The sequence below is a fragment of the Hypomesus nipponensis genome, chromosome 17 (genome assembly GCF_054491055.1).
Source record: "Hypomesus nipponensis isolate SF chromosome 17, ASM5449105v1, whole genome shotgun sequence".
Lineage (NCBI taxonomy): Eukaryota > Metazoa > Chordata > Actinopteri > Osmeriformes > Osmeridae > Hypomesus > Hypomesus nipponensis.
In genome coordinates, this window is record NC_140377.1 from 9,714,596 (window position 1) to 9,726,669 (window position 12,074).

General features: G+C 43.9%; 1 protein-coding gene across 3 annotated transcripts; it reads left to right on the plus strand.

Annotated features, from left to right (window-relative positions):
• The first annotated feature begins 481 nt into the window (after window positions 1-481).
• LOC146253434 (coiled-coil and C2 domain-containing protein 1A-like) lies at window positions 482-9,666 on the plus strand. Of its 3 annotated transcripts, none has more exons than XM_084678001.1 (19): window positions 482-679; window positions 2,579-2,680; window positions 2,829-2,867; window positions 3,755-3,995; window positions 4,739-4,848; window positions 5,423-5,495; window positions 5,592-5,660; window positions 5,938-6,015; window positions 6,121-6,206; window positions 6,346-6,468; window positions 6,779-6,837; window positions 7,075-7,191; window positions 7,649-7,722; window positions 8,128-8,186; window positions 8,292-8,343; window positions 8,432-8,531; window positions 8,705-8,795; window positions 9,046-9,233; window positions 9,349-9,666. In XM_084678001.1, exons 3-19 carry the CDS (start codon window positions 2,847-2,849, stop codon window positions 9,371-9,373), a joined length of 1,566 nt encoding a protein of 521 aa, XP_084534127.1. In that variant the 5' UTR covers window positions 482-679; window positions 2,579-2,680; window positions 2,829-2,846; the 3' UTR covers window positions 9,374-9,666. The 3 variants fall into 3 exon arrangements, with proteins under 3 accessions (XP_084534127.1, XP_084534128.1, XP_084534129.1); XM_084678002.1 differs by having other exon boundaries at window positions 2,584-2,680; XM_084678003.1 differs by lacking the exon at window positions 5,592-5,660.
• Window positions 9,667-12,074: the final 2,408 nt, after the last annotated feature.

The window sequence follows — 12,074 nt, forward strand, 5'->3', positions numbered from 1 at the left end:
CAGCCAGTGTGTCAGGTGGGGGTCGTCTGGGAGAAGACGATACATATGGATGCTGGGGCACGACAGTCTGCCTGAGGCAGAGAGACTACTGCGTCAATCTCATTTTAAACTGTAGCCTACAAGATAAGACACACACATACACGTGCACACAATCACTACTCATGCACCACACACACACTCGTGCAATAATTCAATAGATCATTAGGCCATCCTTTTTCTTCATTTCAAGAGGCCAGGGTGTCTTCTGTCATCACAAGAAATGGTTTCAATGTTTTAAAAATGTTTGACTTAGTTTCAATCACCCAGTATTACTGGGTATTACCCAAAGTATCAATTAGACAAACATTTGAGGTAAATATCGGCACAGAATATGAACATGACGAAACGTTCATGTTCATTTTCATGTTCCCTGCGCACAAAGGACGAGTTTCCTTTCAGACCAATTTCTGATTGGTTACCACTGTTACCATTGGAAACAGAAAGTAGCAGGAAGTAGATTTCAATTATCGCTGGAGAACCTGGTAATCCTCACACCTGTTTACTTTAAACAGACCTACAAAACCGTCGATTTGAAAGGTAGAAAGAGACCGGCATTTTCTTCTGGAGTCGCCCAGTTAGACTGAACGCAGTTTACCAGGCGAGGTTGTAATTGTATTTTCATGCAAGTGTAAGCTAACAGGTGAGCAAGTTATACAATACTGCACAGCTAACTAAAGTTACCTAACATTGATGGACGTTATTTATGAACTGTATACCAATGCAGAGTCTTGATCCAAATTATGATTTTCACTAGTTAAATATGTATGGAATTCATAATCATGTTATAAAGACATACAATTGGATTTTAACATCATAACGGTTTGACATCTCATCTACGGACCCAGTGTGCCGCCCTTCGACTACTTGGTTATTTGGTGTGTTGTCCTCAATTCTGGGCTGTCTTCTTATCTTAATTGGTTGTTTTACCGAGAGACAGATTGAGCTGGTTTAGAGCTGGCAGGGAGCCAGACAGTCCGCCTTAATTACACATTCTTATCCAACAGCCAGTTAAAGTGGTCACTAGTAAACTTTTAATTTCATAGTAGTTATGAAAATTGAAACAATCTTTGCCACCAGTGTATTAACTTCATAATTACATATCTTAAATAAACAACACAATGAAGTGAAAGTACATTTGAAACTCAGAGAGAGAGAGAGAGAGAGAGAGAGAGAGAGAGGAAGAGAGAGAGAGAGAGAGCCTATATAGGCTGGTATTAATGTATGTGACGCGTGTGACCTATTTTCCCTTTTAGCTTGCGTGTTAGCAGTGGGTCTGAGTCAGTGCTGCAGTCTATTAGTCTGGATGTTAAGTCATCCCCTGGTGTGACTAACATACGACTAGGACTAATACAGTGTCTGCAACAATCAGCACATCTCTGCTCAAGTGTCTTCATAATGGCCAGATATCTTCACTTCGAGTCAAGAGCATTTACAACCAAAGCATAATACTACGTCAAGGCCCGCCTGTCAGTGTTACACCCCCTTATTTGACCTGGCTCCTGTCCTCTCCTCACAGTGCACAAACCTTCTCAAGGACATAATGCGCCTTCAGGTCCATGTGAGACACACGTCACATGCGTTGCTTTTCAGTTTTGCTGATCTTTTGTGTGGCATTCCACACTGCTAAACCTCGGCCCTCCAGGCCTAACCTTCATTGGGAACATTGGGTATGTCATGGAGTCATACACACGCCCTCTGCTATCCATTGCGGTTGGAAGCATCTCACAGTGGGTTTTACACATCCATAAATGAGCAAGCTCCCAGTCAATACGTTGACCTGAGGTTAACTACTGTTATCATTGCACATTGCTTAAGACCACTTGCCAAGAAGTGGGGTACAGGAGAGCTTATTTGCAGACCATTTACCAATAACTTTTTACTTTATGTGTATTTCTTCTAAGGAGACAGAGCAAATCTTATGAGAGCTTTCCCTTTGTGTTTTACCATCTCCCCGTAATTGTAATGGAGATGAGAACCTGTATGCAGAGCAGAGTGGCTGTTGTCCAATAGGTGCTGTTCGCCGAACAAATACACACGCACAAGCACACCCACACTCAGGCTGCGTAATGAACAAGCTACTTTATCATTGTAATTTGTAATATAATACACAAAATATGCACCATAGAAGTAGAATACAGTGTTGTCTGTATCAATTGCTTTGTGTTCTTTCTTTGGGTAGGCTGTTACCCACTCCTGGGTGTAATGGTGCATTAAAAAGAAAAAGTCATCATCCTCAATTGTTCCTCCCCACCATCTGTCTCTTTCTCCCCATCCCTCTCTTCCCCTCTTCTCTTCCTCCAACGTCCTTTGCTCTTGTCTTCTCCACCTTAACCCCTTCACATACTCCTCCCTCCTGATCCTCTCCTCCTTTTTTGTCCTCCTCCTGTTGATCCCACCCTTTGAGTTTACCTGACCCAGAAATCTTTTTTCCCCAATACACTTTTCTGTGTTCTCTGGAGAGAGGTTCTGTGTTCTCCGGTGGTTCTGTGCTCCCCAGACGTTTTGTGTTCTCCAGATGTTCTGTTTTCTTCTGGTCCAGAGTAGTTCATGGACTGGGGGAACATGGCTGCTGTGAACGACAAGGAGGATGAGGAAGTGAGGCGATAAAAATAGAGATCAAGAGGCAGATTCGGAACTATTGGTAAGTTCAGACAAGGTAGAAGAAACTAGTCAGTCACAAGATAGGGGGCTGAATATCATAACAATCAATGAACATCAGTGGGAAATGTTTTTTTTTAAACAAAAATGTATTTCAGTACTTACACTTTTCTCTAATCTACTTGTTTCAGACCCAACTGAAGGAGTTAATGGGGGACTTAAATAAACAGGTGAACTCAGATGACAGCACATCAAATCCCTCTACCTCTGCCTCTATTGGCTTATCTGCTCTGGACTCCCGCCTCCTATAGAATTGACATGTATGAGAAGGCTCTGCAGACCTCTAACATCAAGAGGGCGGAGCAGTAGGAGTCTGCAGAAATGGGAAAAGACGGGGCATGAGACAGCTATGACCTATGCACTTATATCCTGTGTCGCTAAATTGGTTAAGTATGGTGCTTAGGTTAGGGGTTGGAATCTCACCGGACCACCTATATTGAAAACACATGAAATCTCACGGTTCATTTTAGGAAAAAAATATATGTTCATTCATGAAGGTATTAAAACACCAAAGTATTATTGTAATACTCTCCTCCTCGGTATGCTCACCTGAAATACATTTATTCTGAACGTTGCAAAATTACCGCCCCACATCCCCGCCACCAAATACTTAGAAATGAGTGAAGCCCTTAAAGGTATCACACTGACCCCCTATATAAAGTAAACGGTGGAGGCTACAGTCTTGATCTCTAAGAGCTCCTTCCCCCTGAAATGTTGTTGAAAGGAACTTTATGCTGTAAATCAACCATGTTTGATAACACACCTACAGCAAACATCATTTCACTTACACTTTATATGACGGGGTATCTATTGATTCTTACGTGTGAGACACTTGAATTCATTTACTTATCGATAAATCAATTGAAAGTAATTATGTCTGTAAGATAGATTGGCTACTTCACTGTATAAATCTTTATTATTAGGTTTTAGAGTTGTAGATTATTCAATAATAGTACATTCAGCTGCTTTATTTGACCTCAGTGTAAACATGGTTATGTGCTAGGTTTACAAATCACATTTCACTGTAACTATTGTATTATTTTACTGTCTGTCCCAGACCTTGCAGTCTATGTTGGCATCTGTAAAGATGGGCAAGCCAATCGAAGAAGAAGAAATCCCACCGCCAGTTGCCATAGGCTGCAACTCTACTGCCCTTCAAGACTCCACTGCACCAATCACAAAGGGAGGGCTAAGGCTCCAACTGCCCTTTGTGGCTGCTTCATCCAATGACAGTGGCCTGCTCGGTACTGAGCCAGTCTCTTCCCACACATACAGCCAACCAGAAGTCAGTCTCTCAGGTACAGTTCAGTAGCACACATCAACTGTAAAGCATGGCAAAGGATCAAAGACTGCTATCATAACTCTCAGTTGTTTTATTGCACAGTTTATAGAAAACAGTAGCGGATCCCTCGTTAAAGTGGATTTCACCCTTTACACACACCTTTAGGCTAAATATAAACTTCAATAAAAAACTTCACAGACACGTATACACACCTTGCACCAGTGCCAAAAAACTGACAGATTTGGCATCAAACAGTGTTCAGCCAGCCATACTTGGGAGTTGTTTTCTGAAAACCCCACTGTTCTTTATGATCCATTATACCCGTATGACTGCGCCTTCCTTTTCATAATGAGACAACTATTGGCTCTCAGAGTATGACCACCTCCCCCAACAGACATACACACACACACACACTTATATCCTGCAGTGATTTATATGTCTCGAGTCCTGTATCTGTGCAGGCTGAGAGTGAATTAGCTATTGATCCTGGCCTAGCCCTCTCCCACTGTGCTGGAAGACTGTGGCACTGACTGGCTGCCTGTGGTTTGTGGGGTGTGAAGACTCTCCTGGTTAAAGTAATGGAATGATGCTTTCCTCTCATACTTAATGAGGAGATGATGAATGGATGCTGGGATCTATGCAGGTTTTTTAGGACCATGCAGGAAATGGATGGAAGCTGTGAGAGTGATATTGTTAGTTCTGTGTTTTTTCCTAACTGACAACACAACCTAGTGTGTGTGTGTGCGTGTGTCTGTGCAGGTGTTAAGGACATGGTCTTGAGCAGACAGAGGGAGTTCAGACTGGCAGCGGTCCAAGCCAAACGGACTGGAGACGTGGAGTTAGCCAAACGTTACTATCAGACAGCCAAGGTACAACACACGGCACATCCAAAACACAAACACACACATTCACGTAAACACCCATCTGTCCCAACAGGCTGAAACACAAAACGCCCTTCTGTGCCAAGTGTTACACTGTAAGACTCGGTCTATGAGCCAAGATGCCACCAGCATGCTACCAACCAACTGACTTCTTGGCATGGCACTGCCAGGCTGCCATGCCAACCTGTGCCAAACCACCTTGATGAGGATATATCTGCCAAGGTTCTGGGTCACAGAAATAAATTCTGTCCGGTCACTGAGGGCAAACGCCCCTCGTAACTCACCTGCTGTCTCCGAGAGAAGGAGTGTGTGTGGGTGTGTGTGTGTGTGTGTGGGTGTGTGTGTGTGGGTGTGTGCAGTCCTCTGCTAGACTGGCCTGATGGATAGGTTCAACAGCATGCAAAATAATAGAGTCAATAATGAGGGCCATAAGTCAACTTAATGGTTTACGTGTTTGTTTTCTTGTGCTCTTCCTTTTTTTTCCTTCCTTTTTCTCTTTCTATCTCTCTCTCTCACTCACTGTATTTGTCCCTCTCTCTCTCAATCTCTTTCCTCTTTTCAGAAATTAGATCTGATGGTGGAAGCTTCTATCAAAGGAGAAAGTGTGGACATCAGCTCCTTACCTCCCCCTCCTGGTGAAGCATTATCAATACAGCTATTTAAATATAACCGCAACCCACAGTTTACAAAGGCTGTAGGCTCCCTCAAAGCTTATTCTATATGCATTTCAGTGCGTCATGGGATATACTGTTGCGCGTGGTCCTATGAGATGAGCAAACCTTTGACCTTTGGCATTTCATGTAAGCAGTTGAAAGAAACCAAAAGTTGGTAGCTCGAGCGGGTCTCCCTCTCTTCTGGCCTCCTCCTGTCACAGCGGCCCCAGGGAGTCTCTAACGAGAGGAGAGCAACGCTGTTTAATGGGGGAGAGGGAGCTTCTGATCAGCAGGGCCTCATCCTCTCCTCTGATCTCCCTCCCTCCCTCCCTCTTCTGATCTCGCTCGCTCCGGCGCTTGTGTCTCTCCTTCTGATCGCTCCTCTCTCCCTCACCCATATTTCTCCTCTCTCCCTCACCCACAGACGAGGGTGATGTTAAGAGCCAGTGTTCCCCCAGGTCTTTCACTCAACCTCTCCCTCAGGGCATTATCTCTGAGACTGGTAAGAGAGCTGTTGGTTTATGTGTGTGCGCGTGGTGTGTCTTTGTGTGGGTACAACATGTAAATGTTGCTCTTCCTAACTCTCTCTCATCTGCTCCCTATAAAGCCGTTGAACAGCAGACTGATTGTGACAGCAGCGTCAGTCCCGTGACCGACACCAACTTTGAGGGCTCCCCAACCCCCACAATCACGGTCTGACTCCCTCCTTCTACTGTCACCTACCCCAGGCCAGCTCAAGATTCGCGCCAACACCAATATTCAGGCACCACTTTGTGGTGTGTAACCTTGTTTGTGTGCCTGTCGGCCTGCTTGTCTGTCTGTCTACACGTAGGTGGCCGGCCCAGTAGTTCTGGAGCAGGACCACTTCCCAGACCTGTCCCCTTCCCTCCCAGTATGTTCTGAGCCCTCAGACCAGTACAGCCAGATCCTGGAGGTCCTGGATCAGCAGCATAAGGTGATTACAAGCTCCTGAACACCCACCATAACTCTAGTGAAATATTACTAATCCAACATTATCAAGGACTCCATATGACAGCTCATGGTCCCTGGATATTTCTGGTCCTTCCTTAAAAAAGTGAACGTAAATAGATAGACAATACAACATTGTGGAATCCGCCTTTTCACGCAGTTGCACCTTGTTACTGTAAGTGACTGTACAGTCGTTGTTTAGCAACAGAATGTTCTTGAACAAAGTTGCCCAAGCACAGGCTGTGCTGGTCACACCCCAGTGCTAGTACTGCAGTGACAGGTGTCTCCTCCTCCAGAGGTGTCTGTGTTACTGTCAGCAGTTTACCCACATGGGGAAGGTCACAGAGACGGCCAGGTCAGTGCTGCTACTTTGTTCCCTTCACACCCACCACACCGTAACCAAACAGGCCCCAAAGAGAAAAAGATACGGTTCTCAATTGAATTGCCTGCATAAGTAATGGTCAAAAACACCATTTTTTTCTCGTGTTCTCCACTGCGGAAAACACTTTAGTATAAAAGAGAAGTCTTGGTGCACTGATCTGACGTTGAAATGCAGTTTTTTGTGTGTGTGTGTGTGTGTGTGTGTGTGGAGGTTTGAGTCCTTGGCCGAGGAGTGTGTCAGTCACATGGAGGTGCTGAGGCAAGCGCAGGCGAGAGGGCAACCTGTTCCACAGTACCTCACGCAGCGACGCTCCTTCTCCATCTACAGGTTACCATTAAACAAGACTATACCACACACACGCCCATAAAAACACACAGACACTGATGAAGAATGCCCCCTCCTTTCTCAATCTCACTCAGGTGTGCTAGGCAGGAAATTGCTGAGGCCCTCTAGTGGTGGAAATGAATAATTAATTCATTTGAAATGATAATGAAACACTACACAGCCAAAAAGTTGTGTGTGTGTGCGTGTGTGTTCGAATGTATCGACTGCTGTAGTCAGAGACTAGAGCTAAGAGACATTGGCCCACTCTCTTCATCATCCTGCCATTGATAAACTACTTGCATATATCATACCAATGCTCCCTGACTGATGAATACCAGACAACTTTCTGTCACACACACACATCTTTATAAATACACACAAACACACCACACATACACCCACACACTGTGTGTACATTATACATCCACGATACATGATTCATCCAGTTTTTATCCAATAGGATCATTCCAACTCTAACAGGAAGTGACATGATATTGACGGTCATAAAAGGCATCAACCTTCCTGTTCCAGCAGGTACTTTCCACTATGACCACATTCTTGTTTACATGGAATCAATCAGTTTTTAGCATAAATAAATAAAAATAGTGCTGGCCCTATGATAGGCAAACTTAAGCCAGTACATTCAAGGTTACATCTCTAATTGGGATTGCAGCCTTTATGTTCTATGCTGAGTAGCTAGAGCGAGTTCTGGGGAGCACAAGGCACAAAGGAGGTAATCACACCAGCAAAAGTCTTAATCAGTTTGGTCACATCACTGAAAGAATAAAAGATTAAATTCAAATTTGCATCCTTTTGTTGAATCCGTATGATTGATTAACTTATAATAACCTCGCTCTAGGTGAGTTGAAATCACTCAGTTTGTGTCAGAGTGGGTTAAACTCTGTTCCATTTTCTTCAATCATTGTTTCTCCCTAACAGACCTTTCTCCTCATGACATGGACGTAAGTGTGCGCTTCGAGTTTGCCTTCCCTAGTTCGGTAAGCAAATACAATTCTACACGCACACACACACACATACACAGACGCACACATAGACACGCCAGTATGTTGACCGCTGCATACGTTTATGTCTGTTGGCTGTAGGAGGATGCTCAAAGGGACCAGACACGCTCGGTCAGAAACAGCAGCTGTCCAGGTACTTCTGTACCATGCTATCACCCCTCACCTCCTTTCACACCGTCCATCTCTCTGACACACGGTCTTTTGATCTCTCTTTCTCTCAGAATTCAATGAGCATTTTAAACTGCACATCAAACGAGGTCACCGTGGCTTTAAGAGGGTCATTCAGTCTAAGGGCATCAGGTTCGAGATTATACACAAAGGGTCAGTACCAGTGCCTGTCTGATGCACGATGCTAGCTAATTCTTTCATTTGAAATGTGTCGGTTGCTTTACCTTTAAAGCTAAGTGTCTTAATGGCATTTGTGAAAGTGCTTCTATGTTCTTTTTAAAAGTTTGCCCCTGTTTAATAGCTTTTCTCTCTTTCCGTGTTTGCAGTGGCCTGTTTAAGACCATAAAGGTAATTGGAAGTGCAATTATGAAGCTGGACTCTTTGGAGAGCCTATGCGAGACCAGACAGCTCATAGAGGTGATATCAGACATAGTGTATCTGTGTGTGTGTGTGTGTGTGTGTGTGTTTGTATTAGGCCATGTGCATCTGTGTGGGCCATCTGTGCTGTGTGATTGCCCACGCATGTACATGTACCTGTTACCATCTGTGTGTTTGTGTGTGTTTTCATCGTTGCAGTTGACTGATTTGTGGTTCCAGAATAAGCATGAAATAAACACGAAATAAGCATGAAGTACGCATGCTAACCGTAGTGAGCCTAACCATGCAGGTGCTGAGCAGAAGGAAGGCCACAGGAGCGTTCCTGGAGGTGGAGGTGAGGATCCGAGAGCCCTTGGGGGGGCCGCAGCTCCACACCGTGACGGAACCATGGCTGATCCTGCACCCCCTCAGCCTGCCCACCATGGCCGCACCCAAACACACGCCCCAGACCAGCACTGGCGGGAAGGTCAACTCCAGGTTAGTGTGTGTGTGTGTTTTTTAAAGTCCATTTGTCTTTGTTATTTATTTGTCTCCTTTACTTCTTCTTTAGTCTGTTCATCCTGTGTCATTATGTTTTTTCGTTGTCTGGCAGCTCCTCCATTTGCAGGGTGCTGTAACCCGCAGCTCCTCAGAGACCACTGAAAACCCCTCTCCCACTCAACATGGCCTAACCACTATGGAATACCTTCGGGCCACAAAGAAGCTTCAACACATACCATAACTGATCATGGAAAAGTCTTTAGATAAAAATGGAATAGGCTAGAGCCATCAAATAAATATACCTTATTTTTCAGATACTTAATAAGAGACGTATCATTTGATTTTTTTTATGCAATAGCCAATAGACATTTATGCACCTTATTTTTGTTTATAAAAATGAATTTGTGCACTAATTTCTCAATAAATTCGTTTTCCAAATACAATTATTTGCATGTATTTTCTGTAAACAAGAATCTTTTCCCAAATTAAGAATCTTTCTCTGTTTTATTCTCTGCTGTTCAGTTGTCAGTGAGACCTTTGTCCGGCCAAGAAAATTCTTCATCATACTCTACAACAGTAACCCCATCGCCGAGCCCAAATAGAAGCGTACTTCTACCACCAATACCTCATTGACCGGCACTTCTGTCACTCACAGTTAGTTTATGATTGTCTCCATTGAAACCCCATTCACACGGTTACCTGGCAACTCACAGCTTATGTCTGAAAAGACTTGTTAAAGCAGCATGTTGTGAAACGTTGGAGACAAAATGGGCAGAACTGATGGAGTTATGAAACACATAGTGTTCCAATTCGCTCCCTTGTTGGTCCTATGCATGACGAGGGGGATTGATTGATGATGAATGATGATGACGGCTGACAATGATGAGTGTGATTGGATCGTTTGAGGTGTCACAGTTGGTTTTGATGTGGAATAATGATTGCCCTTTGAAACCAAAAACAGCTTTAATCTACGTTCAGCTGCCAGCATGCCATATCTTTACATTATGTGTGTGTGTGTTAGGGGTGTAAGTGCCCATGTGCCTGCGTATGTGTAATGCCACTTGCTATAAAGCACTGTGGGATTCCTTTATACACTTTGGGCTCAGTGTGTTCCTGGAAAGTGGTGAGATGAGCTGTGATCACAGTGACACTCAAAATGGAACAAGCACAATGCTATTCACAGAGTGCCCATGACAGCGAGGAATCAACAGAGAGACTGAATGACAGAGAAGAGAGGGGGAAGAGAGAGAGGTGGTGCTGGGGGGAGGGGGGGGTGGCATCTAAACAAAGTTAGAGAAAAATGAAAGGAATCGCAGAGAGGACAAACGTGCCAGGATGAAGGAGTAGGTGGAAATTCACTGAAAAACAAATGTGCGATGAGGAAGGAAAGTTGAATGATAGGCATGCTGGCACTTACATGTGGTGCTTTTGGGACACTTGTGAATGAATGCCCTTCAAGTAACATTACCAACAAGTACAGGTTTATGACACTTTTCCCTTAATAGGTGGTCTAGATAGACGCTCAACCAAATGTCAAAAAGATCTGCTCACTATCCACCCAAAACTGACATGTTTGGACACATTCTACCATAGACCCTTGTGCCAGGTCTCCTGTTGGCATCTAACAATCCACCTCTGTGTCGTTTACTTTGGACCTGGTCCCATACACACCAGTTCCAGTCCCTCAGATGCCAAACTAACAGAGTTGTCTGAAAAGGGAAAAATAGTTTCCACTCACATTCTTCTCCTCTGGGTCCAATCAGGCGTGAGGTTTGTCTGTCATGCTTGTAGGGAACAGCCTGTGACAACCATTGCCAGAGCCTCAGGATAAGGTCCTGATAGGGTTGGAGTGCATCTCAATAGTTTAAACGGGTTTTCTTTCCTCAGAGTTTGCTTCACAACAAATGTCTATGAATGATATTGAATGAGGTAAAGTAAATACATCATCACTAGGAATGGCTACGTGTGTGTGGTTGTGTAGCGACTATGACTGCACAACCTGATCAGCCTAACCTGATATGTTAAGTCAAGTCTTGTGAGGCTGACGCCAGCACAGTCTTCTTTGAATGTGTTCCCTCCATTCACTTCCACGCTGCCAGGACAGACAGAGGGCGCGGGCCCGGCAGAAGGGATCAGCAAGGATTTGAGGAAGAGCAGCTGCAGACGGTCACAGTTGTTTCTTAGGTGATGCATTGTGTGTGTCTGTGTGTGTGTGTGTGTGATCTGTCTGATCATTCTCAGATTTGTTTTTAAAAGTTGTCGTCTTAAATACAACTGCATAGGCCATACTGTAGGCCGAGCCTATAAACTAACCCGCTCCCACTGTCTCGCTCCGTAATCTCTTTCTCATATCCTTCGGTTGCTGAGCGAGCGGTTTCCATTCATCACAGTACGGTACCCGCGTCACGGCACGCAAACCTAATTACAGCTCTATTAATATCCAATAAGAAGCTATTAGTGACTTAAGTTCAATGGGGACAGTCCTCATTTCGAGCAAGACATAAACATTTATTAATGATGTGTCCTATCTTATATATACACAGTGTAGGTAAATATATAGGCCTTATGTATCATATGTGATGATGAAATATTAAAAACTATCATTTCAATCGCCATAATAAGGATATTACTAAAGGCCTAATTCATAATTTGTTATTTGGAAAGAGTTTTCCCATATTCCCTCTTGGCTACCCAAACTCAACTGTGCACCTGATTTATTCAGTCATTGCTTGCCTTACGGTCTTTAGTGTAAATAAACAAACAGACATAACTAATTAATTTACAAAGTATCCCTCAATGTGTCAAATACATTAAAATAATACTCTAAACCAGACCAGC